The sequence below is a fragment of the Petromyzon marinus genome, assembly GCF_048934315.1.
Source record: "Petromyzon marinus isolate PM22_M1 ecotype Great Lakes invasive population chromosome 67 unlocalized genomic scaffold, UKy_Petmar_22M1.pri1.0 chr67_unloc.1, whole genome shotgun sequence".
NCBI lineage: Eukaryota > Metazoa > Chordata > Hyperoartia > Petromyzontiformes > Petromyzontidae > Petromyzon > Petromyzon marinus.
In genome coordinates this window covers 109,275-136,984 of record NW_027422591.1, presented here as the reverse complement: position 1 = coordinate 136,984, position 27,710 = coordinate 109,275, and the positions used below count along the sequence as shown (strand labels likewise).

The 27,710-nt window shown below is 55.9% G+C and overlaps 1 protein-coding gene across 1 annotated transcript in view; it reads left to right on the top strand.

Moving 5' to 3' along the window:
* LOC142907948 (mitogen-activated protein kinase kinase kinase kinase 4-like) overlaps positions 1-27,710 on the top strand; it is a 56,837-nt gene that overhangs the window by 11,377 nt on the left and 17,750 nt on the right. The window contains exons 5-9 of the mRNA XM_076057976.1: positions 2,972-2,995; positions 7,090-7,203; positions 10,169-10,299; positions 12,209-12,317; positions 16,882-17,061. Coding sequence (XP_075914091.1) covers positions 2,972-2,995; positions 7,090-7,203; positions 10,169-10,299; positions 12,209-12,317; positions 16,882-17,061 — 558 coding nt within the window. The remainder of the gene's footprint in view (positions 1-2,971; positions 2,996-7,089; positions 7,204-10,168; positions 10,300-12,208; positions 12,318-16,881; positions 17,062-27,710) is intronic.

Sequence of the window (27,710 nt, the reverse complement as noted above, 5' to 3'; positions counted from 1 at the left end):
CTCACCCGCTCGCTCACCCGCCCGCTCACTCACCCGCTCGCTCGCCCACTCACCCGCTCGCTCGCCCGCTCGCTCACCCGCTCGCACGCCGCTCACTCACCTGCTCACTCACTCACCCGCTCGCTCACTCACCCGCTCACTCACCCGCTCGCTCACCCGCTCGCTCACCCGCTCGCACGCCGCTCACTCACCTGCTCACTCACTCACCCGCTCGCTCACTCACCCGCTCACTCACCCGCTCACTCACCCGCTCGCTCACCCACTCGCTCACCCGCTCGCTCACACGCTCACTCACCCGCTCGCTCACTCACCTGCTCACTCACTCGCTCACTCACCTGCTCACTCACTCACCCGCTCACTCACACGCTCACTCACCCGCTCGCTCACCCGCTCACTCACCTGCCCGCTCACTCGCCCACTCGCTCGCTCACCCGCTCACTCACCCGCTCACTCACCCGCTCACTCACCCGCTCACTCACCCGCTCGCTCGCACGCCCGCTCACTCACCCGCTCGCTCACCTGCTCACTCACCCGCTCGCTCACCCGCTCACTCACCTGTTCGCTCACCCGCTCACTCACTCACCCGCTCGCTGACCTGCTCACTCACCCGCTCGCTGACCGGCTCACTCACCCGCTCACTCACTCGCCCGCTCACTCACCCGCTTGCTCACCCGCTCAATCACCCGCTTGCTCACCCGCTCACTCACTCACCCGCTCACTCACTCACCCGCTCGCTGACCTGCTCACTCACCCGCTCGCTGACCGGCTCACTCACCCACTCACTCACTCGCCCGCTCACTCACCCGCTTGCTCACCCGCTCACTCACCCGCTCACTCACTCACCCGCCCGCTCACCCGCCTGCTCACCCGCCCGCTCACTCACCCGCTCACTCGCCCGCTCACTCACCCGCTCACCCACTCACATGCCCGCCCGCTCACTCACCCGCTCGCTCGCTCACTCGCTCACCCGCTCACTCACTCGCCCGCTCACTCACCCGCTCACTCACCTGCTCACTCACCCTCCCGTTCACTCACCCGCTCACTCACCCGCTCACTCGCCCGCTCACTCGCCCGCTCACTCACTCGCCCACTCACTTTCACCCACTCACCCACCTACCTACTCAACCACTCCCGCACCTACTCTCCCACTCGCTCTCACTCGCCGTGTGTGTGTGTGTGTGCGTATGTATGTGTGTGTGTACGTGTGTGTGTGTACGTGTGTGTGTACGTTTGCGTGTGTGTGTGCGTGTGTGTGCGTGTGTGTGTGTGTGTGCGTGTGTGTGTGTACGTGTGTGTGTGTACGTGTGTGTGTACGTGTGTGTGTGCGTGTGTGTACGTGTGTGTGTACGTGCGTGTGTGTACGTGTGTGTGTACGTGTGTGTACGTGTGTGTGTGTGTACGTGTGTGTGTACGTGTGTGCGTACGTGTGTACGTTTGTACGTGTGTGTGTGTACGTGTGTGTGTGTACGTGTGTGTGTGTGTGTACGTGTGTGTGTGTGTGTGTACGTGTGTGTGTACGTGTGTGTGTGTACGTGTGTGTGTGTATACGTGTGTGTGTGTACGTGTGTGTACGTGTGTACGTGTGTGTGTACGTGTGTGCGCGTGTGTGTGTGTGCGCGTGTGTGTACGTGTGTGTGTACATGTGTGTGTGTGTACGTGTGTGTGTGTGTGTACGTGTGTGTGTGTGTACGTGTGTGTGTGTGTACGTGTGTGTGTACGTGTGCGTGTGTACGTGTGTGCGTGTGTACGTGTGTGTGTGTACGTGTGTGCGTGTGTACGTGTGTGTGTGTACGTGTGTCTGTGTGTACGTGTGTGTGTACGTGTGTACGTGTGTGTACGTGTGTGTGTACGTGTGTGTGTACGTGTGTGTGTACGTGTGTGTGTACGTGTGTGTGTACGTGTGTGTGTGTGTGCTTGTGTACGTGTGTGTGTGCGTGCGTGTGTACGTACGTGTGTGTGTACGTGTGTGTGTGCGTGTGCGTGTGTGTGTACGTACGTGTGTGTGTGTACGTGTGTGTGTACGTGCGTGTGTGTGTGTGTGTACGTGTGTGTGTGTACGTGTGTACGTGTGTGTGTGTGTACGTGTGTGTGTGTACGTGTGTACGTGTGTGTGTGTACGTGTGTGTGTGTGTACGTGTGTGTGTGTACGTGTGTGTGTGTACGTGTGTGTGTGTGTACGTGTGTGTGTGTACGTGTGTGTGTGTACGTGTGTGTGTACGTGTGTACGTGTGTGTGTACGTGTGTGTACGTGTACGTGTGTGTACGTGTGTGTGCGTGTGTGTGTACGTGTGTGTGCGTGTGTGTGTACGTGTGTGTGTGCGTGTGTGTGTGTGTGCGTGTGTGTGTGTGTGTGTACGTGTGCGTGTGCGTGTGTGTGTACGTGTGTGTGTGTACGTGTGTGTGTGTACGTGTGTGTGTGTGTACGTGTGTGTGTGTGTACGTGTGTGTGTGTGTACGTGTGTGTGTGTACGTGTGTGTGTGTACGTGTGTGTGTACGTTTGTGTGTACGTTTGTGTGTGTGTGTGCGTGTGTGTGTGCGTGTGTGTGCGCGTGTGTGTGCGTGTGTGTGTGCGTGTGTGTGTGTACGTGTGTACGTGTGCGTGTGTGTGTGTACGTGTGTGTGTGTGTACGTGTGTGTGTGTACGTGTGTGTGTGTACGTGTGTGTGTGTACGTGTGTGTGTGTACGTGTGTACGTGTGTGTGTGTACGTGTGTACGTGTGTGTGTACGTGTGTGTGTGTGTGTACGTGTGTGTGTGTGTACTGTGTGTGTGTACGTGTGTGTGTGTACGTGTGTGTGTGTGTACGTCATCGGGGCTCCCCTGTCCTTCACTGTGCCCCCCCCTCTCTCTCTTCCTGTCTCTGCTCTCCCTGCACCCCCCGTGACTCCTGCCCTGTGACCTCTGCCCCTCCGTGACCCCTGCCCCCCCCGTGACCCCTGCCCCCCTCGTGACCCCTGCCCCCTGCTCTCAGAGCTATAAGAAGGCTATTGACAAGGTCAGTGTGCTGCTGCACCCACCCAGACTGTGTAGTGTAGTGTGTAGTGTGTGTCTGTGTGTAGTGTGTGTGTGTGTGTCTGTGTGTGTGTAGTCTGTGTGTGTCTGTGTGTGTTGTCTGTGTGTGTGTTGTCTGTGTGTGTGTGTAGTCTGTGTGTAGTGTGTGTGTGTGTCTGTGTGTGTGTAGTGTAGCTGTGTGTGTGTAATCTGTGTGTGTGTGTAGTCTGTGTGTAGTCTGTGTGTGTGTGTGTAGTCTGTGTGTGTAGTGTGTCTGTGTGTAGTCTGTGTGTGTGTGTGTGTGTAGTCTGTGTGTGTGTCTGTGTGTAGTCTGTGTGTGTGTGTGTGTAGTCTGTGTGTGTAGTGTGTCTGTGTGTGTGTCTGTGTGTAGTGTGTGTGTGTGTCTGTGTGTGTAGTCTGTGTGTGTAGTGTGTGTAGTGTCTGTGTGTGTTGTCTGTGTGTGTGTGTTGTCTGTGTGTGTGTGTTGTCTGTGTGTGTGTGTTGTCTGTGTGTGTGTGTGTCTGTGTGTAGTGTGTGTGTCTGTGTGTGTGTAGTGTAGCTGTGTGTGTGTGTGTCTGTGTGTAGTCTGTGTGTGTGTGTAGTCTGTGTGTAGTCTGTGTGTGTGTGTAGTCTGTGTGTGGTGTGTGTCTGTGTGTTGTCTGTGTGTAGTCTGTGTGTGTGTAGTCTCTGTGTGTGTGTAGTCTGTGTGTAGTCTGTGTGTGTGTCTGTGTGTAGTCTGTGTGTGTGTGTCTGTCTGTGTGTGTGGTGTGTCTGTGTGTAGTCTGTGTGTAGTCTGTGTGTGTGTGTGTGTGTAGTCTGTGTGTGTAGTATGTCTGTGTGTTGTCCGTGTGTAGTCTGTGTGTGTGTAGTCTGTGTGTGTGTGTAGTCTGTGTGTAGTCTGTGTGTGTGTCTGTGTGTAGTCTGTGTGTGTGTGTCTGTCTGTGTGTGTGTGGTGTGTCTGTGTGTAGTCTGTGTGTCTGTGTGTAGTCTCTGTGTGTGTGTAGTCTGTGTGTAGTCTGTGTGTGTGTGTAGTCTGTGTGTAGTCTGTGTGTGTAGTCTGTGTGTGTAGTCTGTGTGTAGTCTGTGTGTGTAGTCTGTGTGTGTAGTCTGTGTGTAGTCTGTGTGTGTGTAGTGTGTCTGTGTGTGTGTGTCTGTGTGTTGTCTGTGTGTGTGTCTGTGTGTAGTCTGTGTGTGTGTGTCTGTGTGTAGTCTGTGTGTAGTCTGTGTGTAGTCTGTGTGTGTGCCTGTGTGTAGTCTGTGTGTGTGTGTAGTCTGTGTGTGTGTCTGTGTGTAGTCTATGTGTAGTCTGTGTGTAGTCTGTGTGTGTGTGTAGTCTGTGTGTGTGTAGTCTGTGTGTAGTCTGTGTGTGTGTAGTCTGGGTGTGTGTGTGTGGTCTGGGTGTGTGTAGTCTGTGTGTGTGTAGTCTGGGTGTGTGTGTGTGGTCTGGGTGTGTGTGTCTCTGTGTGTGTCTGTGTGTAGTCTGTGTGTGTGTGTCTGTGTGTAGTCTGTGTGTAGTCTGTGTGTAGTGTGTGTGTCTGTGTGTAGTCTGTGTGTGTCTGTGTGTGTGTGTGTGTGTGTCTGTGTGTGTGTGTCTGTGTGTGTGTGTCTGTGTGTGTGTGTGTCGTGTGTAGTCTGTGTGTGTGTGTGTAGTCTGTGTGTAGTCTGTGTGTGTGTGTGTCTGTGTGTGTGTCTAGCTGTGTGTGTGTTTAGCTGTGTGTGTGTTTGTGTGTAGTCTGGGTGTGTGTGTGTGTAGTCTGTGTGTGTGTGTAGTCTGTGTGTGTAGTCTGTGTGTGTGTGTAGTCTGTGTGTGTGTAGTCTGTGTGTGTGTAATCTGTGTGTGTGTAATCTGTGTGTGTGTAGTCTGTGTGTGTGTCTGTCTGTGTGTAGTCTGTGTGTGTGTGTCTGTGTGTGTGTGTAGTGTGTGTGTGTGTCTGTGTGTGTGTGTAGTGTGTGTGTGTAGTCTGTGTGTGTGTGTGTAGTGTGTGTGTGTAGTCTGTGTGTGTGTGTATTCTGTGTGTGTGTGTAGTCTGTGTGTGTGTAGTCTGTGTGTGTGTGTGTCTGTGTGTGTGTGTCTGTGTGTTGTCTGTGTGTAGTCTGTGTGTGTAGTCTGTGTGTGTGTGTCTGTGTGTGCGTCTGTGTGTAGTCTGTGTGTCTGTGTGTAGTCTGTGTGTGTGTCTGTGTGTAGTCTGTGTGTGTGTGTCTGTGTGTAGTCTGTGTGTTGTCTGTGTGTTTGTATGTGTGTCTAGCTGTGTGTTGTCTAGCTGTCTGTTGTCTGTGTGTAGTGTAGCTGTGTGTGTGTCTAGCTGTGTGTGTTGTCTGTGTGTGTGTGTTGTCTAGCTGTGTTTGTGTGTAGTGTAGCTGTCTGTGTGTGTGTCTAGCTGTGTGTGTCTAGCTGTGTGTGTGTGTTGTCTAGCTGTCTGTGTGTGTTGTCTAGCTGTCTGTGTGTGTCTAGCTGTTTGTGTTGTCTAGCTGTGTGTGTGTTGTCTAGCTGTCTGTGTGTGTGTCTAGCTGTCTGTTTGTGTGTCTAGCTGTGTGTGTTGTCTAGCTGTGTGTGTGTGTTGTCTAGCTGTCTGTGTGTGTTGTCTAGCTCTGTGTGTTATCTAGCTGTGTGTGTGTTGTCTAGCTGTCTGTGTGTGTGTCTAGCTGTGTGTGTTGTCTAGCTGTGTGTGTGTTGTCTAGCTGTGTGTGTAGTGTAGCTGTCTGTGTGTGTGTTGTCTAGCTGTCTGTGTGTGAGTCTAGCTGTCTGTGTGTGTGTCTAGCTGTGTGTGTTGTCTAGCTGTGTGTGTGTTGTCTAGCTGTCTGTGTGTGTGTCTAGCTGTCTGTGTTGTCTAGCTGTGTGTGTGTTGTCTAGCTGTGTGTGTGTTGTCTAGCTCTGTGTGTGTGTCTAGCTGTGTGTGTGTGTGTTGTCTAGCTGTCTGTGTGTGTGTCTAGCTGTGTGTGTGTTGTCTAGCTGTGTGTGTAGTGTAGCTGTCTGTGTGTTGTCTAGCTGTCTGTGTGTGTGTCTAGCTGTGTGTGTGTCTAGCTGTGTGTGTTGTCTAGCTGTGTGTGTGTTGTCTAGCTGTGTGTGTAGTGTAGCTGTGTGTGTGTTGTCTAGCTGTGTGTGTGTTGTCTAGCTGTGTGTGTGTGTGTCTAGCTGTGTGTGTGTTGTCTAGCTGTGTGTGTTGTCTAGCTGTGTGTGTGTGTGTTGTCTAGCTGTGTGTGTAGTGTAGCTGTCTGTGTATTGTCTAGCTGTCTGTGTGTGTGTCTAGCTGTGTGTGTGTCTAGCTGTCTGTGTGTGTGTCTATCTGTGTGTTGTCTAGCTGTCTGTGTGTGTTTGTGTGTGTCTGTGTGTAGTCTGTGTGTTGTCTAGCTGTCTGTGTGTTGTCTGTGTGAAGTGTAGCTGTCTGTGTGTTGTCTAGCTGTGTGTGTGTTGTCTAGCTGTCTGTGTGTTTGTCTAGCTGTGTGTGTGTGTTGTATAGCTGTGTGTGTGTTGTCTAGCTGTCTGTGTGTGTGTCTAGCTGTGTCTGTGTTGTCTAGCTGTGTCTGTGTTGTCTAGCTGTGTGTGTAGTGTAGCTGTCTGTGTGTGTGTCTAGCTGTGTGTGTGTGTGTCTAGCTGTCTGTGTGTTTGTCTAGCTGTGTGTGTGTGTCTAGCTGTGTGTGTCTTGTATAGCTGTCTCTGTGTGTGTTTACCCGCCTGTGTTCACCTGCCTGTGTTCACCTGTCTGCCTGTGTTCACCTGTCTGCCTGTGTTCACCTGTCTGCCTGTCTGTGTTCACCTTTCTGTCTGCCTGTCTGTGTTCACCTGTCTGTCTGCCTGTGTTCACCTGTCTGTCTGCCTGTGTTCACCTGTCTGTCTGCCTGTGTTCACCTGTCTGTCTGCCTGTGTTCACCTGGTGAGGAAGTAGCGAGTGGGCAAGGGAGCTCCTGCAGCCCGATGGTGCAGTGCAGCCCTCACCGTGTCTCCCCCGTGTCCCTCCGTGTCTCCCCGCGTGTCTCCCTCCCCCCGTGTCTCCCCTCTGCGTCTCTCCCCGTGTCTCCCCCCGTGTCTCCCCGTGTCTCCCCGTGTCTCTCCCCGTGTCTCCCCCGTGTCTCCCCCCGTGTCTCCCCGTGTGCGTGCAGGACGTGGACCTCACGTCGTTGGCCCGAGAGTTGCGCGCCATCGAAGACTCGGGGCCCGGCTCGGTTTGTGTGTCCAGCACCGGCTCCTGCACACGCCCCACACAGCCCCGCAAGGCACGTGCTCGCTCGCTCGCTCAACCTCACGCTCGCTCGCTCGCTCACACTCGCTCACACTCGCTCACTCACACTCGTTCACACTCGCTCAACCTCACGCTCGCTCGCTCAACCTCACGCTCGCTCGCTCGCTCAACCTCACGCTCGCTCGCTCAACCTCACGCTCGCTCGCTCAACCTCACGCTCGCTCGCTCACACTCGCTCACACTCGCTCACACTCGCTCACACTCGCTCACACTCGCTCGCTCACACTCGCTCACACTCGCTCGCTCAACCTCACGCTCGCTCGCTCACACTCGCTCACACTCGCTCACACTCGCTCACACTCGCTCGCTCGCTCAACCTCACGCTCGCTCGCTCAACCTCACGCTCGCTCGCTCGCTCAACCTCACGCTCACTTGCTCACACTCGCTCACACTCGCTCGCTCACACTCGCTCACACTCGCTCGCTCAACCTCACGCTCGCTCGCTCAACCTCACGCTCGCTCGCTCAACCTCACACTCGCTCGCTGACACTCGCTCACACTCGCTCGCCAACTCACTCGCTCGCTCACACTCGCTCACTCACTCACACTCGCTCACACTCGCTCACACTCGCTCACACTCGTTCACTCAACCTCACGCTCGCTCGCTCACACTCGCTCACACTCGTTCACACTCGCTCGCTCACACTCGCTCACACTCGCTCACACTCGCTCACTCACACTCGCTCGCTCACACTCGCTCACACTCGCTCGCCAACTCACTCGCTCGCTCACTCGCTCACTCGCTCACACTCGCTCGCTCAACCTCACACTCGCTCGCTCACACTCGCTCACACTCGCTCGCCAACTCACTCGCTCGCTCACTCGCTCACTCACTCACACTCGCTCGCTCAACCTCACTCTCGCTCGCTCACACTCGCTCACACTCGCTCACACTCGCTCGCTCACACTCGCTCACACTCGCTCGCTCAACCTCACGCTCGCTCGCTCACACTCGCTCACACTCGCTCGCCAACTCACTCGCTCGCTCACTCGCTCACTCACTCACACTCGCTCACTCACACTCGCTCACTCACACTCGCTCACTCACACTCGCTTGCTCACACTCGCTCACTCTCGCTCACACTGGCTCGCACTCGCTCACAAACACGCTCACTCGCTCCCTCACTCACCAACTCACTCGCTCACTCGCCCACCACTCGCTCACCAACTCACTCGCTCGCCTACCACTCAATCACCAACTCACTCGCTCACTCACCAACTCACTCACCAACTCATTCGCTCACTCACCAACTCACTCACTCGCCCACCACTCGCTCACCAACTCACTCGCTCGGCCACCACTCACTCACCAACTCACTCACCAACTCTCTCGCTCACTCACCAACTCACTCACTCACCAACTCACTCACCAACTCACTCACTCACCAACTCACTCACCAACTCACTCACTCACCAACTCACTCACTCACCAACTCACTCACCAACTCACTCACCAACTCACTCACTCACCAACTCACTCACCAACTCACTCACTCACCAACTCACTCACCAACTCACTCACTCACCAACTCACTCACCAACTCACTCACTCACCAACTCACTCACCAACTCACTCACCAACTCACTCACTCACCAACTCACTCACCAACTCACTCGCTCACTCACCAACTCACTCACTCACTCGCCCACCACTCACTCACCAACTCACTCGCTCACTCACCAACTCACTCGCTCACTCACCAACTCACTCACTCACCAACTCACTCACCAACTCACTCACCAACTCACTCACTCACCAACTCACTCACCAACTCACTCACCAACTCACTCGCTCACTCACCAACTCACTCGCTTACTCACCAACTCACTCACTCGCCCACCACTCACTCACCAACTCACTCGCTCACTCACCAACTCACTCACCAACTCACTCACCAACTCACTCACTCACCAACTCACTCACCAACTCACTCACTCACCAACTCACTCACCAACTCACTCACTCACCAACTCACTCACCAACTCACTCACTCACTCACCAACTCACTCACTCACCAACTCACTCGCTCACTCACCAACTCACTCACTCACTCACCAACTCACTCACTCATCAACTCACTCTCTCACTCACCAACTCACTCACTCACCAACTCACTCACCAACTCACTCACCAACTCACTCACTCACCAACTCACTCACCAACTCACTCACTCACCAACTCACTCACCAACTCACCAACTCACTCGCTCACTCACCAACTCACTCACCAACTCACTCACCAACTCACTCACTCACTCACCAACTCACTCACTCACCAACTCACTCACCAACTCACTCACTCACCAACTCACTCACTCACTCGCCCACCACTCACTCACCAACTCACTCGCTCACTCACCAACTCACTCGCTCACTCACCAACTCACTCACTCACCAACTCACTCACTCACCAACTCACTCACTCACCAAATCACTCACCAACTCACTCACTCACTCACTCACCAACTCACTCGCTCACTCACCAACTCACTCACTCACCAACTCACTCACTCGCCCACCACTCACTCACTCGCCCACCACTCACTCACCAACTCACTCACCAACTCACTCGTTCACTCACCGGCTCACTCACCAACTCACTCACTCACTCACCAACTCACTCACTTACCAACTCACTCACCAACTCACTCACCAACTCACTCACCAACTCACTCACCAACTCACTCACCAACTCACTCACTCACCAACTCACTCGCTCACTCACCGGCTCACTCACCAACTCACTCACCAACTCACTCACCAACTCACTCACCAACTCACTCGCTCACTCACCAACTCACTCACCAACTCACTCACCGGCTCACTCACCAACTCACTCACCAACTCACTCACCAACTCACTCACCAACTCACTCACCAACTCACTCGCTCACTCACCGGCTCACACTACCCCCCCCTCCCCCCCGTGTGCGTGGGCAGGTGACGGAGTACTCCTCATCGAGTGAGGACTCTGAGACCAGCGAGGAGGAGGAGGAGGAAGAGGAGGAGGAGGAGTTGGAGACACCGGCCCTGGACGGGACCGTGTCTGTGAGCGGTCTTCCCGGCCCTCCGTGAGACGCCTCACCACTGCTCACCCACTCGCTCGCCGCTCGCTCGCTCACCCGCTCGCTCACCGCTCGCTCACCAACCCGCTCGCTCACCCACCCGCTCGCTCATTCACTCGCTCACTCGCTCACCTGCTCACCGCTCGCTCACCAACCCGCTCGCTCACCCACCCGCTCGCTCATTCACTCGCTCACTCGCTCACCCGCTCGCTAACCCGCTCACCGCTCGCTCACGCGCCAACCCGCCCTGCTCGCTCACTCGCTCGCACTCACCACTCGCTCGCTCACCACTCCACTCGCTCGCGCTCACCACTCGCACGCTCACCACTCCACTCGCTCGCTGACTCATTCTGTCGCACACTCAACTTACCCCACCGCACCCAACACAATGCACTTCAATATTCACTCATTCACTCGCTCATTCACTCATTCACTCACTCACTCATTCACTCACCCACTCACCCGCCCAGTCACTCACCCACTCATTCACTCACTCATTCACTCACCCACTCACCCACTCACTCACTCACCTACTCACTCACCCACTCACTCATTCACACATACTCATTCACTCACTCATTCACTCACTCACTCATTCACTCACCCACTCACCCGCCCAGTCACTCACCCACTCACTCACTCATTCACTCACTCATTCACTCACCCACTCACCCATCCACTCACCCGCCCAGTCACTCGCCCAGTCACTCACCCACTCACTCACTCACTCACCCACTCGTCCACTCACTCACTCATTCACTCACTCACTCACTCACCCACCCACCCACTCACCCACCCACCCACTCACCCACCCACTCACCCACTCACTCACCCACCCACTCACCCACTCACCCACCCACTCACTCACTCACCCACCCACCCACCCACTCACCCACCCACTCACCCAACGACTCACCCACTCACTCACTCACCCACCCACTCATCCACGCACCCACTCACTCACCCACCCACTCACCCACTCACCCACCCACCCACTCACGCACCCACTCACGCACCCACTCACCCACACACTCACTCACCCACACACTCACTCACCCACCCACTCGCCCACTCACTCACTCTACCTGTGTGTATACCTGTGTGTGTGTCTCAGTGTATCCGCATCTCTGTGCGTGTGTGTACCTGTGTGTGTACGTGTGTATGTGTACCTGTGTGTGTGTCTCAGTGTGTCCGCATATCTGTGTGTGTGTACCTGTGTGTGTACCTGTGTGTGTAGCTGTGTGTGTGTGTCTCAGTGTGTCTGAATCTCTCTGTGTGTGTGTACCTGTGTGTGTACGTGTGTGTGTGTGTACCTGTGTGTGTGTAAGTGTGTATGTGTACCTGTGTGTGTGTAAGTGTGTATGTGTACCTGTGTGTGTGTCTCAGTGTGTCCGAATCTCTGTGCGTGTGTGTACCTGTGTGTGTGTAGCTGTGTGTGTGTAGCTGTGTGTGTGTAGCTGTGTGTGTGTAGCTGTGTATGTACCTGTGTGTGTACCTGTGTGTGTACCTGTGTGTGTGTCTCAGTGTGTCTGAACCTCTGTGTGTGTGTACCTGTGTGTGTGTAAGTGTGTATGTGTACCTGTGTGTGTGTCTCAGTGTGTCCGAATCTCTGTGCGTGTGTGTACCTGTGTGTATGTGTACCTGTGTGTGTACCTGTGTATGTGTAGCTGTGTGTGTGTGGGGAGCGGTGGTGCAGCGGTTAGCGCTACGCTGCGCTACGAACCCGGCGACCCGGGTTCGATTCCCGCTCACGGCCACCAACACCAGCGGTGACGATTATCTGAACGGGTTCGGGGCCTCCCCTAGGTCGACTCGGCCTCAAATGAGTTACCTGGTGCGGTAACAGCACTTGCCCCCTACAGTCTGTTGCAGGCTACACGGGGGACCTTTGTCTTTGTGTGCGTGTGTGGTGCAGGCTGAAGGGTGGGGAGGGCGACACGGACACACTCATCATCCACGAGGAGGGGGAGGGAGCCGATGGTGTAGCAGGGGGGTCACGTGAGGGCACTCTCGTCCTACACTCTGTGAGTACACACTCACACACACTTGCGCACACACACTTACACACTTACACACGCGCACGCACACTCATACACACACACACACGCATACACACGCACGGACATGCACGCACACACACGCACAGACATGCACACACACACTTACACACACTCATACACGCACTCGCACACACACACACTTACACGCACTTACACACACACGCACAGACACACGCGCACACGCATACGTGTGTTTATGAGTTTGTGTGCCACCACCACCATCCTCACCACCACCACCACCATGCTCACGACCACCACCACCACCATCCTCACCACCACTACTGCCACCATCCTCACCACCACCACCATCCTCACCACCACCATTACCACCACCACCATCCTCACCATCCTCACCATGACCACCGCCATCACCACCACACCACCATCCTCCTCGCCACCACCAAAAAACAAAGACAAAGATCCCCCGTGTAGCCTCTACAGACTGCTGGGGCAAGTGCTGTTAGTAGCGAGTAGCAGCAGCTATGAAGTTAGGCACAGACAAAGGTCCCCCGTGTAGCCTCTACAGACTGTAGGGGCAAGTGCTGTTAGTAGCGAGTAGCACTGCCTATGAAGGCTACCGGCACTGTGGCACACGAGGGGGTGGGTGGCTACCAGCACCACGCCCGGCCGCCTTTGTCTCCCCAGTGGCGATGTTTACTACACCACCACCGCTACACCAGCTTCTGGTTTGAGGCTGCACCACCGCTCCCCATCCTCACCACCACCACCACCACCATCCTCACCACCACCACCATCACCATCCTCACCACCACCACCATCCTCACCACCACCACCACCACCATCCTCACCACCACCACCACCGTCCTCACCACCACCACCGTCCTCACCACCACCACCACCATCACCACCACCACCACCACCATCCTCACCACCACCACCACCACCATCCTCACCACCACCACCACCACCATCCTCACCACCACCCCCACCATCTTCACCACCACCACCACCCTCACCATCACCACCATCCTCACCACCATCCTCACCACCACCACCATCACCATCCTCACCACCACCACCATCCTCACCACCACCATCCTCACCACCACCACCATCCTCACCACCACCACCATCACCATCCTCACCACCACCATCCTCACCACCACCACCGTCACCACCACCGTCCTCACCACCACCCCCACCATCTTCACCACCACCACCCTCACCACCACCACCATCCTCACCACCACCATCACCACCACCACCATCCTCACCACCACCACCATCTTCACCACCACCACCACCATCTTCACCACCACCACCATCCTCACCACCATCACCACCATCACCACCACCACCACCATCCTCACCATCACCACCACCACCACCCCCAGCATCACCACCACCATCACCACCATCACCACCACCACCACCATCCTCACCATCACCACCACCACCACCCCCACCATCACCACCACCATCACCATCACCACCACCACCATCTTCACCACCATCACCACCACCACCACCATCTTCACCACCACCACCACCATCACCACCCCCACCATCACCACCACCACCACCATCTTCACCACCACCATCTTCACCACCACCACTACCACCATCCTCACCACCACCATCACCACCACCACCACCACCATCCTCACCACCACCACCATCACCACCACCACCACCACCATCACCACCACCACCACCACTATCACCACCACCCTCACCACCACTATCACCACCACCCTCACCACCACCACCACCATCATCACCACCACCACCACCATCCTCACCACCACCATCACCACCACCACCATCACCATCCTCACCACCACCATCACCATCACCACCACCATCACCACCATCCTCACCACCACCACCACCATCACCACCACCATCACCACCACCACCACCATCACCACCACCATCACCACCACCACCATCACCACCACCATCACCACCACCATCACCACCACCACCATCACCACCACCATCCTCACCACCACCACCACCATCCTCACCACCACCACCATCCTCACCACCACCACCACCACCGTCACCACCACCCCCACCATCCTCACCACCACCACCACAATCCTCACCACCACCATCACCACCACCACCACCATCACCACCACCACCACCACCATCACCACCACCACCATCACCACCACCCTCACCACCACCACCACCATCCTCACCACCACCACCACCACCACGGCGTTCGATCGCCAGCGGCGAGGAAACTCGGCGTGCTTCTCGCCCCGTGACTGGCTGTGCCGTCCGTGGTGTGCCGCTGGACGGGAGGTGCGCCGAGGTTGTAGGGTCCCGAGTGGCTGCAGCGCAGGAACTCTCAGTGGGCAGTGCAGGCGGTGGTGGTGGTCCGTGTGTAGGGAGGGGCAGCTCCTTGAGATCCTCACCACGAATCCTCACCACGAATCCTCACCACGCCGATCCTCACCACACTGATCCTCACCCCGCGGGCTCCTCACCACCGATCCTCACCACACCGATCCTCACCACACCGATCCTCACCCCGCGGGCTCCTCACCACGCCGATCCTCACCACACCGATCCTCACCACGCCGATCCTCACCACGCTGATCCTCACCACACCGATCCTCACCACGGATCCTCACCACACCGATCCTCACCACACCGATCCTCACCACACCGATCCTCACCACACCGATCCTCACCACGGATCCTCACCACACCGATCCTCACCACACCGATCCTCACCACACCGATCCTCACCACACCGATCCTCACCTTGCGGATCCTCACCACGGATCCTCACCACGAATCCTCACCACACCGATCCTCACCACACCGATCCTCACCACACCAATCCTCACCACACCAATCCTCACCACGCCGATCCTCACCACACCGATCCTCACCACACCAATCCTCACCACGGATCCTCACCACACCGATCCTCACCCCGCGGGCTCCTCACCACCAATCCTCACCACGCCGATCCTCACCACACCGATCCTCACCACACGGATCCTCACCACACCGATCCTCACCACACCGATCCTCACCACACCGATCCTCACCACGCCGATCCTCACCACACCGATCCTCACCACACCGATCCTCACCACACCGATCCTCACCACACCGATCCTCACCACACCGATCCTCACCACACCGATCCTCACCACACCGATCCTCACCACACGGATCCTCACCACACCGATCCTCACCACGCCGATCCTCACCACGCCGATCCTCACCACGCCGATCCTCACCACACCGATCCTCACCACGCCGATCCTCACCACGCCGATCCTCACCACACCGATCCTCACCACACCGATCCTTACCACACCGATCCTCACCACACCGATCCTCACCACACCGATCCTCACCACGCCGATCCTCACCACACCGATCCTCACCACGCCGATCCTCACCACGCCGATCCTCACCACACCGATCCTCACCACACCGATCCTCACCACACCGATCCTCACCACACCGATCCTCACCACACCGATCCTCACCACACCGATCCTCACCACACCGATCCTCACCCCGCGGGCTCCTCACCACACCAATCCTCACCACGCCGATCCTCACCACACCGATCCTCACCACACCGATCCTCACCACACCGATCCTCACCACGCCGATCCTCACCACGCCGATCCTCACCACACCGATCCTCACCACACCGATCCTCACCACACCGATCCTCACCACACCGATCCTCACCACACCGATCCTCACCACACCGATCCTCACCACACCGATCCTCACCACACCGATCCTCACCACACCGATCCTCACCACACCGATCCTCACCACACCGATCCTCACCACACGGATCCTCACCACACCGATCCTCACCACACCGATCCTCACCACGCCGATCCTCACCACACCGATCCTCACCACACCGATCCTCACCACACCGATCCTCACCACACCGATCCTCACCACACCGATCCTCACCACACGGATCCTCACCACACGGATCCTCACCACACCGATCCTCACCACGCCGATCCTCACCACACCGATCCTCACCACGCCGATCCTCACCACACCGATCCTCACCACACCGATCCTCACCACGCCGATCCTCACCACACCGATCCTCACCACACCGATCCTTACCACACCGATCCTCACCACACCGATCCTCACCACACCGATCCTCACCACGCCGATCCTCACCACACCGATCCTCACCACACCGATCCTCACCACGCCGATCCTCACCACACCGATCCTCACCACACCGATCCTCACCACACCGATCCTCACCACACCGATCCTCACCACACGGATCCTCACCACACCGATCCTCACCACGCCGATCCTCACCACACCGATCCTCACCACGCCGATCCTCACCACACCGATCCTCACCACACCGATCCTCACCACGCCGATCCTCACCACACCGATCCTCACCACACCGATCCTTACCACACCGATCCTCACCACACCGATCCTCACCACACCGATCCTCACCACACCGATCTTCACCACACCGATCCTCACCGCCTCCCCGCTCACCGTCACCGTCACTGTGCCCCAGCTCCCCCCGGCGACGGTAAAGCCGCGGCGTGTCGGCTCGCTGCCGGACGTCGTTCAGGCCAGCACCGGCACCGGCACCGGCACCGGCGGCCACCACCACCACCAACAACAACAACAGCAGCAACAACAACAACAACAGCTACCGCGCGGTGCGGGGGAGGGGGTCGGCCCCCCCCCGTCGGTGAGGCTAAGCCCAGACCCTGGGGGGGGGGGGGCTGGGGGTGGGGGGGGCACCGCCCCTCCCCCCCACCGCCCCTCCCCCCCACCGCCCCTCCCCCCCACCGCCCCTCCCCTCGGCCTCCACCGCCTTGGCAAAGTCCCCCGCCAGCTTGGCTCGAACACCGGGAGGGGGGTGGGGGGTGGGGGGGAGGGAGTGGGGGGAGGGAGTGGGGAGGAAGTGAGTGAGTGTGTGAGTGAGTGTGTGAGTGAGTGTGTCAGTGAGTGTGAGTGAGTGTGTCAGTGAGTGTCTGAGTGTGTCAGTGAGTGTCTGAGTGTGTGACTGTGTGAGTGAGTGTCTGAGTGTGTCAGTGAGTGTCTGAGTGTGTGACTGTGTGAGTGAGTGTGTCAGTGAATGTCTGAGTGAGTGAGTGAGTGTGTCAGTGAGTGTCTGAGTGTGTGAGTGTCTGAGTGTGTGAGTGTGTCAGTGAGTGTGTGAGTGTGTGAGTGAGTGCCTGAGTGTGTGAGTGTCTGAGTGTGTGAGTGAGTGTGTGAGTGTGTTTGTGAGTGAGTGAGTGTCTGAGTGTGTGAGTGAGTGTGTGAGTGAGTGTCTGAGTGTATGAGTGCCTGAGTGTGTGAGTGAGTGTGTGAGTGAGTGTCTGAGTGAGTGTCTGAGTGAGTGTCTGAGTGAGTGTCTGAGTGTGTGAGTGTGTGAGTGAGTGTGTGAGTGTGTTTGTGAGTGAGTGTGTGAGTGTGAGTGAGTGTGGGTGAGTGTGTGAGTGAGTTTGTGAGTGTGTGTGTGAGTGAGTGTCTGAGTGTGTGAGTGAGTGGGTGAGTGTGTGAGTGTGCGAGTGTGTGAGTGCGAGTTTGAGTGTGTGTGAGTGTGAGTGGGTGAGTGAGTGGGTGAGTGAGTGTGTGCCCCTGTGTGTGTGTATGTCGGTGTGTGTGTATGTGTTGGTGTGTGTGTGTCGGTGTGTATGTGTCAGAGTGTGTATGTCGGTGTGTGTGTATGTCGGTGTGTGTGTGTGTGTCAGTGTGTGTGTGTCAGAGTGTGTATGTCGGTGTGTGTGTATGTCGGTGTGTGTGTATGTCGGTGTGTGTGTCAGTGTGTGTGTTGGTGTGTGTGTATGTCAGTGTGTGTGTGTATGTCAATGTATGTGTGTATGTGTTGGTGTGTGTGTATATGTGTTGGTGTGTGTGTGTATATGTCGGTGTGTGTATGTCGGTGTTGGTGTGTGTGTATGTCGGTGTGTGTGTATGTCGGTGTGTGTGTATGTGTTGGTGTGTGTGTGTGTGTATGTGTCAGTGTGTGTGTATGTGTCAGTGTGTGTGTCAGTGTGTGTGTATGTGTCAGTGTGTGTGTGTGGTGTGTGTATGTCGGTGTGTGTGTATGTCGGTGTGTGTGTTGGTGTGTGTGTATGTCAGTGTGTGTGTGTATATCAGTCTGTGTGTGTATGTGTTGGTGTGTGTGTGTGTATTTGTTGGTGTGTGTGTGTGTGTATGTGTTGGTGTGTGTGTGTATGTTGGTGTGTGTGTGTGTGTATGTTGGTGTGTGTGTGTGTATGTTGGTGTGTGTGTGTGTATGTCGGTGTGTGTTTGTATATATGTGTCGGTGTTGGTGCCGGACGGGCAACTCTGTCGTGGACAGCGCTGTGGGGGGAGATCCAATTTTGATTGGCTCCTCCCCTCATGGCATATGTGTCCACCACAGGGGCTAAACGGGGGCTCTGGACGGGTGCGAGGGGCTGGTAACCCCTCCACCTTCAATTAATTACCACGAAACTACGAATTAAACTGAAATATGTAACAACTAAGCTTGTGCCGGAGGCCCCGGGGGGCCAGGCGTCTATGACGTCTCCTGGCCAAACCCCAATTGGCGGAGCCAGGAGATTGAATACCTACCCTCGGGGCTACTCCAGAAACAACGAAAATCCACTACGGGTGGCCACGTGGAATGTTCGAACGCTCACTGCAGAGGAGAGGCTGCCACTCCTCTGTCGGGAGCTGGACCGGTACCGCCTGGATCTATGCGGCATTCAGGAGGTCCGGTGGACCGGCTCTGGCTCCTGCCACCATGAGGGGTGGACAGTCCTCTACTCGGGGCAGCAGACTGCCAAACAACAGGGTGTGGGTCTTCTTTTGAACAAAAGAATGAAGGGGGCGTGGGAGCATGGCGGTGAGGTGTGGGAAGCTGTAAGCCCCAGGCTACTTTGGGCTCGCCTTCCCATCAACCGGAGGCGAGGAATGGTGGTCGTGGTTACTTATGCCCCCACCGAAGATGAACATCCGTGGAGGGATGCAGGCAAAGCCGATGAGTCAGATGCCTTCTATGACCTCCTGTCACAGGTGCTGGCTAAAGTGGCCCCTCGGGATAGAGTCATCATGTTGGGTGACTTCAATGCCCGAGTTGGTCATGATACTGGCACCTGGTCTGGAGTGATTGGAGGGCATGGGCCAGATCAGCTCAATAACAACGGTAGGAGGCTGCTAGATTTTTGTGCAGCCCATGGGCTTGTAATTACCAACACGCTGTTCCGGCATCGGCGCATCCACACAACATCATGGATGCATGCCGGGTCCAAGCAAGAACATCTGCTGGACTACATAGTGACGGACCAGCGAATGCGAGCCCATGTCCTTGACACCAGGACGTACCGTGGAGCTGATCTGCCCTCTGACCATCGACTAGTCATCTGTAAGATGCGCCTGCCATTCTTCCACTCCGGTGGTGGGTGTACACCCAGGACCCCATTCCAACCTAAAGTGGCCTGGTCTCAGTTATCTGATGAAAGTTGCAAGCGAGAATTTCATCATCGCTTGCGGCTGGGATTGGCATCGTCCCCGACTCCTCCTGATGTCGAGGGTAAATGGGCGAGGTTTAGGACTGTGACTCATGCAGCTGCAATGGCTGCTCTGGGTACGCGGTCCAGACCTCCCCAGACACCCTGGATGACAGAGGAGTTGTTCAGGATGGTTGAGAAAAAGCGACAGGCCCACTGTCATCGGCTACAGAATCCCACGTCAGAGAATGAGGAGGCTTACCGCAGCCTTCGCTCGGAGGTTCGGAGAGCCGTGAGGCGCTGCAAGGATGGGTGGTGGTCGCGGGTTGCTGAGGAGATGGAGTGCCTCAGTGGCCCGTGATCACAAATCTCTATTTAACTCCATCAAAAAAGTAACCTGCAGCGCCACACCTATTACCATCATTAGGGGAAAAAACGGTGATCCAATTTCCGACCCCCAGGAACAGGTTCGCAGATTTGCTGAGCATTTCTGTGAGGTTCTGGGGGAGTGAAAATCCCTCAGCCAGGAAAACATCGTGGCACAAAGTGAGGATGACCCTGCTGAGGCTGCGGTGCCTCAAATATTGGATGAAGTCACCCCCTGTGAGTGGCTGGCTGAGGTGCCATCTGCTGAGGAAGTATTGAAGGCGATCCGGAGTCTGAGACCAGGAAAGGCAGCGGGCAGAGATGATCTCCCAAGCGAAATGCTGAGGGAGGGTGGCGTTTGTGCACAGACTGCCCTATATGACATCATAACAACAGTCTGGACCACTGGACGGGTTCCGCAGGATTGGAAGGATGCCCTGGTGGTCCCCCTTTTTAAGAAGGGGGACCGCACAGACTGTAACAACTACAGGGGCATCTCACTCCTCAGTGTGCCGGGAAAGGTCCTGGCAAGGATTATTCAGCATCGCCTTGCCAGGCACGCTGAGGAGAGGCTTGCGGAGCCCCAATGCGGTTTCAGGAAAGGGCGGTCCTGCACAGATGCCATATTTTCTGTCCGTCTGCTACAGCAGAGGTGTAGGGAATTCCAACAAGACCTACATCTCTGCTTTATTGACCTGGTCAAGGCCTATGATACCATCAGTAGGCCTGGGCTCTGGGTCGTTCTTCGTGCTTTTGGAGTACCTGACCCTCTGCTCACGATCATTAAGGACCTTCATGATGGTGAGCGGGCCCGGGTAAAACTACGTGGCCGGGAGTCAGAGCCATTCCCTGTACACCTTGGGGTGCGACAGGGATGTCCTCTGGCTCCCACATTATTTAACATCTATTTTGACCACGTAGTTCGTGAAGCCTTCAATAGCTGTACCGGGGGAATCTCCATATGGTACAGATATAATGGGAGGCTAATCGATGCCCGGGTGCGGTCAAGGGATGGCTCCCTAATGCTCAACCACGTTATGTATGCTGATGATTTGGTAATAGCTGCTCAGTCAGAGGAGGAGTTGGAGACGCTGCTGCTGAGACTGGAGCGTGCCACTAAGAGGTGGGGCCTTACCATCAGCCCCACCAAAACTAAGCACCTGCCTGGGTATTTTGTACCATCGGACACTCCACCCCCACAACTCCCAATCGGTGATGGGGCAGTTGTGGAGAGAGTGGAGAGTTTCCCATACCTGGGCAGTGTGCTTATGACTGGCTCCAGTTTAACAGCAGAGGTCTCACTCCGAATCAGTCGAGCGGCAATATCTTTTCATCGGTTGCGTAACGCTGTGTGGAAGCTACCTGGTCTGTCGCTCCGCACTAAGCTTCAGGTCTTCTCGGCCGCGGTCATTCCCTCCCTTCTCTACGCTTGCGAAACGTGGACCCCCCTAATGGAACATCTTCGCCGGTTAGAAACATTTAGGCTGGCCTGCCTACGATCCATCCTGGGTTTAACCAGACTGGATTGTGTGAGGAGCTCACAAATCCTTGAAAGATCTGGGCAGGGTCCCATCGGTGAGCTCCTCCGGCAGGCAAGGCTGCGATGGCTGGGTCATGTAGCCCGCATGCCCAGCCACCGCATGCCGAAACAGCTTTTGTTTGGCCGGATTGAGGGGGCCAAGCGGGCGCGGCACGGGCTAGAGAAGAGATGGAGTGATGTGGTACAGGAGGACGTGGAGCTGAGTGGACTTGCCGATAACTGGTACCAGCGGTGTCAAGATCGGCCTCTGTGGAGGAGGCTCGTGAACGATGCTACTGGGCAGTTGGAGGCAGTTGCCCTCCAACAACAACGGAGGGCGGAGGAGCGACGCTCACAACAGCGAGCGGAGCGCCGGGTGGCTAAAGCACAGCAGGTTGGCACAGTAGGGGGCACAGGTGGTGCATCAGCCAGTCATCTCAGTCAGTCGACCCGTGGCACCTGGGTCTGCCCCGTGACCTCCTGCCAGCGGGCGTTCGACACTTCACGTGGCCTCAGGGTGCACATAGCCTGGCACAAGCGTCGTGGTGACGTCACCGCCACTTAGTGGCGAATGGCGGTTGTTGTTGTTGTTGTGTATGTGTTGGTGTATGTGTGTGTGTATGTCGGTGTTGGTGTGTGTGTATGTCGGTGTTGGTGTGTGTGTATGTCGGTGTTGGTGTGTGTGTATGTCGGTGTGTGTGTGTGTTGGTATCTGTGTGTATGTCAGTGTGTATGTGTTGGTGTATGTGTGTGTGTATGTCAGTGTGTGTGTGTATGTGTCAGTGTGTGTTTGTATGTGTCGGTGTGTGTGTTGGTGTGTATGTCAGTGTGTGTATGTGTTGGTGTGTGTGTATGTGTTGGTGTGTGTGTGTATGTGTCGGTGTGTGTGTGTGTGTGTTGGTGTGTATGTCAGTGTGTGTGTGTGTTGGTGTGTGTGTCAGTGTGTGTTGGTGTGTGTGTGTGTATGTGTTGGTGTGTGTGTATGTGTCTGTGTGTTTGTATGTGTCGGTGTGTGTGTGTGTTGGTGTGTGTATGTGTCAGTGTGTATGTGTTGGTGTGTGTGTGTTGGTGTGTATGTCAGTGTGTGTATGTGGTTACGGTACTAACGAAGCTTACAGCACTAACGGAGCTAACTGATGGGTGGGTGCGGGTTTCGTGTTAGTGGGTGGGGTGGGTGGGGTGGGTGGGGTGAGGTGGGTGGGGTGGGTGGGGGGGGAGGGTCGGTGGGGTAGGTGGGTGGGTTGGTGTGTGACTACGTTGGGTTGGTGGGTGGATAGGGTTGGTGGGTGGGTGGGTGTGTAGGGTGGGTGGGTAATCTGTGGGTGGGTGGTGGTACAGGCGGCATTGGTATTGGTGGTGGCGGTGGTGGTGGTGGTGGTGGCGGTTGTTGCAGTAGCAATGGTGGTAGTGGGCGTGGTGCTGGCCACCCACCATCCCCTCTTAGCGAGCATAGGTGCTCGCTAACAGCACTTGCCCCTACAGTCTGTTAAGAGGCTACACGGGGGATCTTTGTCTGTGTCCACCTTCATAGCTCCTGCTGCTACTCGCTACTAACAGCACTTGCCCCTACAGTCTGTTAAGAGGCTACACGGGGGATCTTTGTCTGTGTCCACCTTCATAGCTGCTGCTGCTGCTACTCGCTACTAACAGCACTTGCCCCTACAGTCTGTTAAGAGGCTACACGGGGGACCTTTGTCTGTGTCCACCTTCATAGCTGCTGCTGCTACTCGCTACTATCAGCACTTGCCCCTACATTCTGTTAAGAGGCTACACGGGGGATCTTTGTCTGTGTCTACCTTCATAGCTGCTGCTGCTACTCGCTACTAACAGCACTTGGTGGTGGTGGTGGTGGCGGCGGTGGTGGTGGTGGTGAGGGTGTCATCCTTTTAACTAACCTGCGTCACTAACCCTTGTGCTCGTCACTGTGCCGAATCTCTTTCCCGACTGCACAGGAGTGAGAGAGTGACTGTGTGTACACGAGTGAGAGTGACTGTGTGCACACGAGTGAGAGTGACTGTGTGCACACGAGTGAGAGTGACTGCGTGCACACGAGTGAGAGAGTGACTGCGTGCACACGAGTGAGAGTGACTGTGTGCACACGAGTGAGAGTGACTGCGTGCACACGAGTGAGAGAGTGACTGTGTGTCCACGAGTGAGAGTGACTGTGTGCACACGAGTGAGAGAGTGACTGCGTGCACACGAGTGAGAGAGTGACTGTGTACACGAGTGAGAGTGACTGTGTGCACACGAGTGATAGTGACTGTGTGTACACGAGTGAGAGTGACTGTGTGCACACGAGTGAGAGTGACTGCGTGCACACGAGTGAGAGAGTGACTGTGTGCACACGAGTGAGAGAGTGACTGCGTGCACACGAGTGAGAGTGACTGCGTGCACACGAGTGAGAGAGTGACTGCGTGCACACGAGTGACTGTGTGCACACGAGTGAGAGTGACTGTGTGCACACGAGTGAGAGAGTGACTGTGTGCACACGAGTGAGAGTGACTGCGTGCACACGAGTGAGAGAGACTGTGTGTACACGAGTGAGAGTGACTGTGTGCACACGAGTGTGAGAGTGACTGTGCACACGAGTGAGAGTGACTGTGTGCACACGAGTGAGAGTGACTGTGTGCACACGAGTGAGAGAGTGACTGTGTGCACACGAGTGAGAGAGTGACTGTGTGCACACGAGTGAGAGAGTGACTGTGTGCACACGAGTGAGAGAGTGACTGTGTGCACACGAGTGAGAGTGACTGTGTGCACACGAGTGAGTGACTGCGTGTCCACGAGTGAGAGTGACTGTGTGTACACGAGTGAGAGAGACTGTGTGCACACGAGTGAGAGTGACTGCGTGTCCACGAGTGAGAGTGACTGTGTGTACACGAGTGAGAGAGACTGTGTGCACACGAGTGAGAGTGACTGCGTGTCCACGAGTGAGAGTGACTGTGTGCACACGAGTGAGAGAGTGACTGTGTGCACAGGAGTGAGAGTGACTGCGTGCACACGAGTGAGAGTGACTGTGTGCAAACGAGTGAGAGTGACTGTGTGTCCACGAGTGAGAGTGACTGCGTGCACACGAGTGAGAGTGACTGCGTGCACACGAGTGAGAGTGACTGTGTGTACACGAGTGAGAGAGTGACTGTGTGCACACGAGTGAGAGTGACTGCGTGCACAGGAGTGAGAGTGACTGCGTGCACACGAGTGTGAGAGTGACTGTGTGCACACGAGTGAGAGTGACTGTGTGCACACGAGTGAGAGTGACTGTGTGCACACGAGTGAGAGTGACTGTGTGTCCACGAGTGAGAGAGACTGTGTGCACACGAGTGAGAGAGTGACTGTGGCCACGAGTGAGAGTGACTGTGTCCACGAGTGAGAGTGACTGTGTGTCCACGAGTGAGAGTGACTGCGTGCACACGAGTGAGAGAGTGACTGCGTGCACACGAGTGAGAGTGACTGCGTGCACACGAGTGAGAGAGTGACTGTGTGTACACGAGTGAGAGAGTGACTGTGTGTCCACGAGTGAGAGTGACTGTGTGCACACGAGTGAGAGTGACTGTGTGCACACGAGTGAGAGTGACTGTGTGCACACGAGTGAGAGTGACTGTGTGTCCACGAGTGAGAGTGACTGCGTGCACACGAGTGAGAGAGTGACTGCGTGCACACGAGTGAGAGTGACTGTGTGTCCACGAGTGAGAGTGACTGTGTGTACACGAGTGAGAGTGACTGTGTGTACACGAGTGAGAGAGACTGTGTGTCCACGAGTGAGAGTGACTGTGTGTACACGAGTGAGAGTGACTGTGTGCACACGAGTGAGAGAGTGACTGCGTGCACACGAGTGAGAGTGACTGTGTGCACACGAGTGAGAGTGACTGTGTGTCCACGAGTGAGAGTGACTGCGTGCACACGAGTGAGAGTGACTGCGTGCACACGAGTGAGAGTGACTGTGTGCACACGAGTGAGAGAGTGACTGTGTGCACACGAGTGAGAGTGACTGTGTGCACACGAGTGAGAGTGACTGCGTGCACACGAGTGAGAGTGACTGCGTGCACACGAGTGAGAGAGTGACTGCGTGCACACGAGTGAGAGAGGGACTGCGTGTACACGAGTGAGAGTGACTGCGTGTACACGAGTGAGAGTGACTGTGTGCACACGAGTGAGAGTGACTGTGTGCACACGAGTGAGAGTGACTGCGTGCACACGAGTGAGAGAGTGACTGTGTGCACACGAGTGAGAGTGACTGTGTGTCCACGAGTGAGAGTGACTGCGTGCACACGAGTGAGAGAGTGACTGCGTGCACACGAGTGAGAGAGTGACTGCGTGTCCACGAGTGAGAGAGTGACTGTGTGTACACGAGTGAGAGTGACTGTGTGTACACGAGTGAGAGTGACTGCGTGCACACGAGTGAGAGTGACTGTGTGTACACGAGTGAGTGACTGTGTGCACACGAGTGAGAGAGTGACTGCGTGTCCACGAGTGAGAGAGTGACTGCGTGTACACGAGTGAGAGTGACTGCGTGTCCACGAGTGAGTGACTGCGTGCACACGAGTGAGAGTGACTGCGTGCACACGAGTGAGAGAGTGACTGTGTGTACACGAGTGAGAGAGTGACTGCGTGCACACGAGTGAGAGAGTGACTGCGTGCACACGAGTGAGAGAGTGACTGCGTGTCCACGAGTGAGAGAGTGACTGTGTGTACACGAGTGAGAGTGACTGTGTGTACACGAGTGAGAGTGACTGCGTGCACACGAGTGAGAGTGACTGTGTGTACACGAGTGAGAGTGACTGTGTGCACACGAGTGAGAGAGTGACTGCGTGTCCACGAGTGAGAGAGTGACTGCGTGTACACGAGTGAGAGTGACTGCGTGCACACGAGTGAGAGTGACTGCGTGTCCACGAGTGAGAGAGTGACTGTGTGTCCACGAGTGAGAGAGTGACTGCGTGCACACGAGTGAGAGTGACTGCGTGCACACGAGTGAGAGTGACTGTGTGTACACGAGTGAGAGTGACTGTGTGCACACGAGTGAGAGTGACTGTGTGCACACGAGTGACAGAGTGACTGCGTGCACACGAGTGAGAGAGTGACTGTGTGTCCACGAGTGAGACTGACTGTGTGTCCACGAGTGACAGAGTGACTGCGTGCACACGAGTGACAGAGTGACTGTGTGTCCACGAGTGACAGAGTGACTGTGTGTCCACGAGTGAGAGTGACTGTGTGCACACGAGTGAGAGAGACTGTGTGCACACGAGTGAGAGAGTGACTGTGCACACGAGTGAGAGTGACTGTGTGCACACGAGTGAGAGAGTGACTGTGTGCACACGAGTGAGAGAGTGACTGTGTGCACACGAGTGAGAGTGACTGTGTGCACACGAGTGAGAGTGACTGTGTGTACACGAGTGAGAGAGTGACTGTGTGCACACGAGTGAGAGTGACTGTGTGCACACGAGTGAGAGAGTGACTGTGTGCACACGAGTGAGAGAGTGACTGTGTGTACACGAGTGAGAGAGTGACTGTGTGCACACGAGTGAGAGTGACTGTGTGTACACGAGTGAGAGTGACTGTGTGCACACGAGTGAGTGACTGTGTGCACACGAGTGAGAGAGTGACTGCGTGCACACGAGTGAGAGAGTGACTGTGTGCACACGAGTGAGAGTGACTGTGTGTCCACGAGTGAGAGTGACTGTGTGCACACGAGTGAGAGTGACTGCGTGCACACGAGTGAGAGTGACTGTGTGTACACGAGTGAGAGTGACTGTGTGCACACGAGTGAGAGTGACTGTGTGCACACGAGTGAGTGACTGTGTGCACACGAGTGAGAGAGTGACTGCGTGTCCACGAGTGAGAGTGACTGTGTGCACACGAGTGAGAGTGACTGTCTGCACACGAGTGAGAGTGACTGTGTGCACACGAGTGAGAGAGTGACTGCGTGCACACGAGTGAGAGTGACTGCGTGCACAGGAGTGAGAGTGACTGTGTGCACACGAGTGAGAGAGTGACTGCGTGCACACGAGTGAA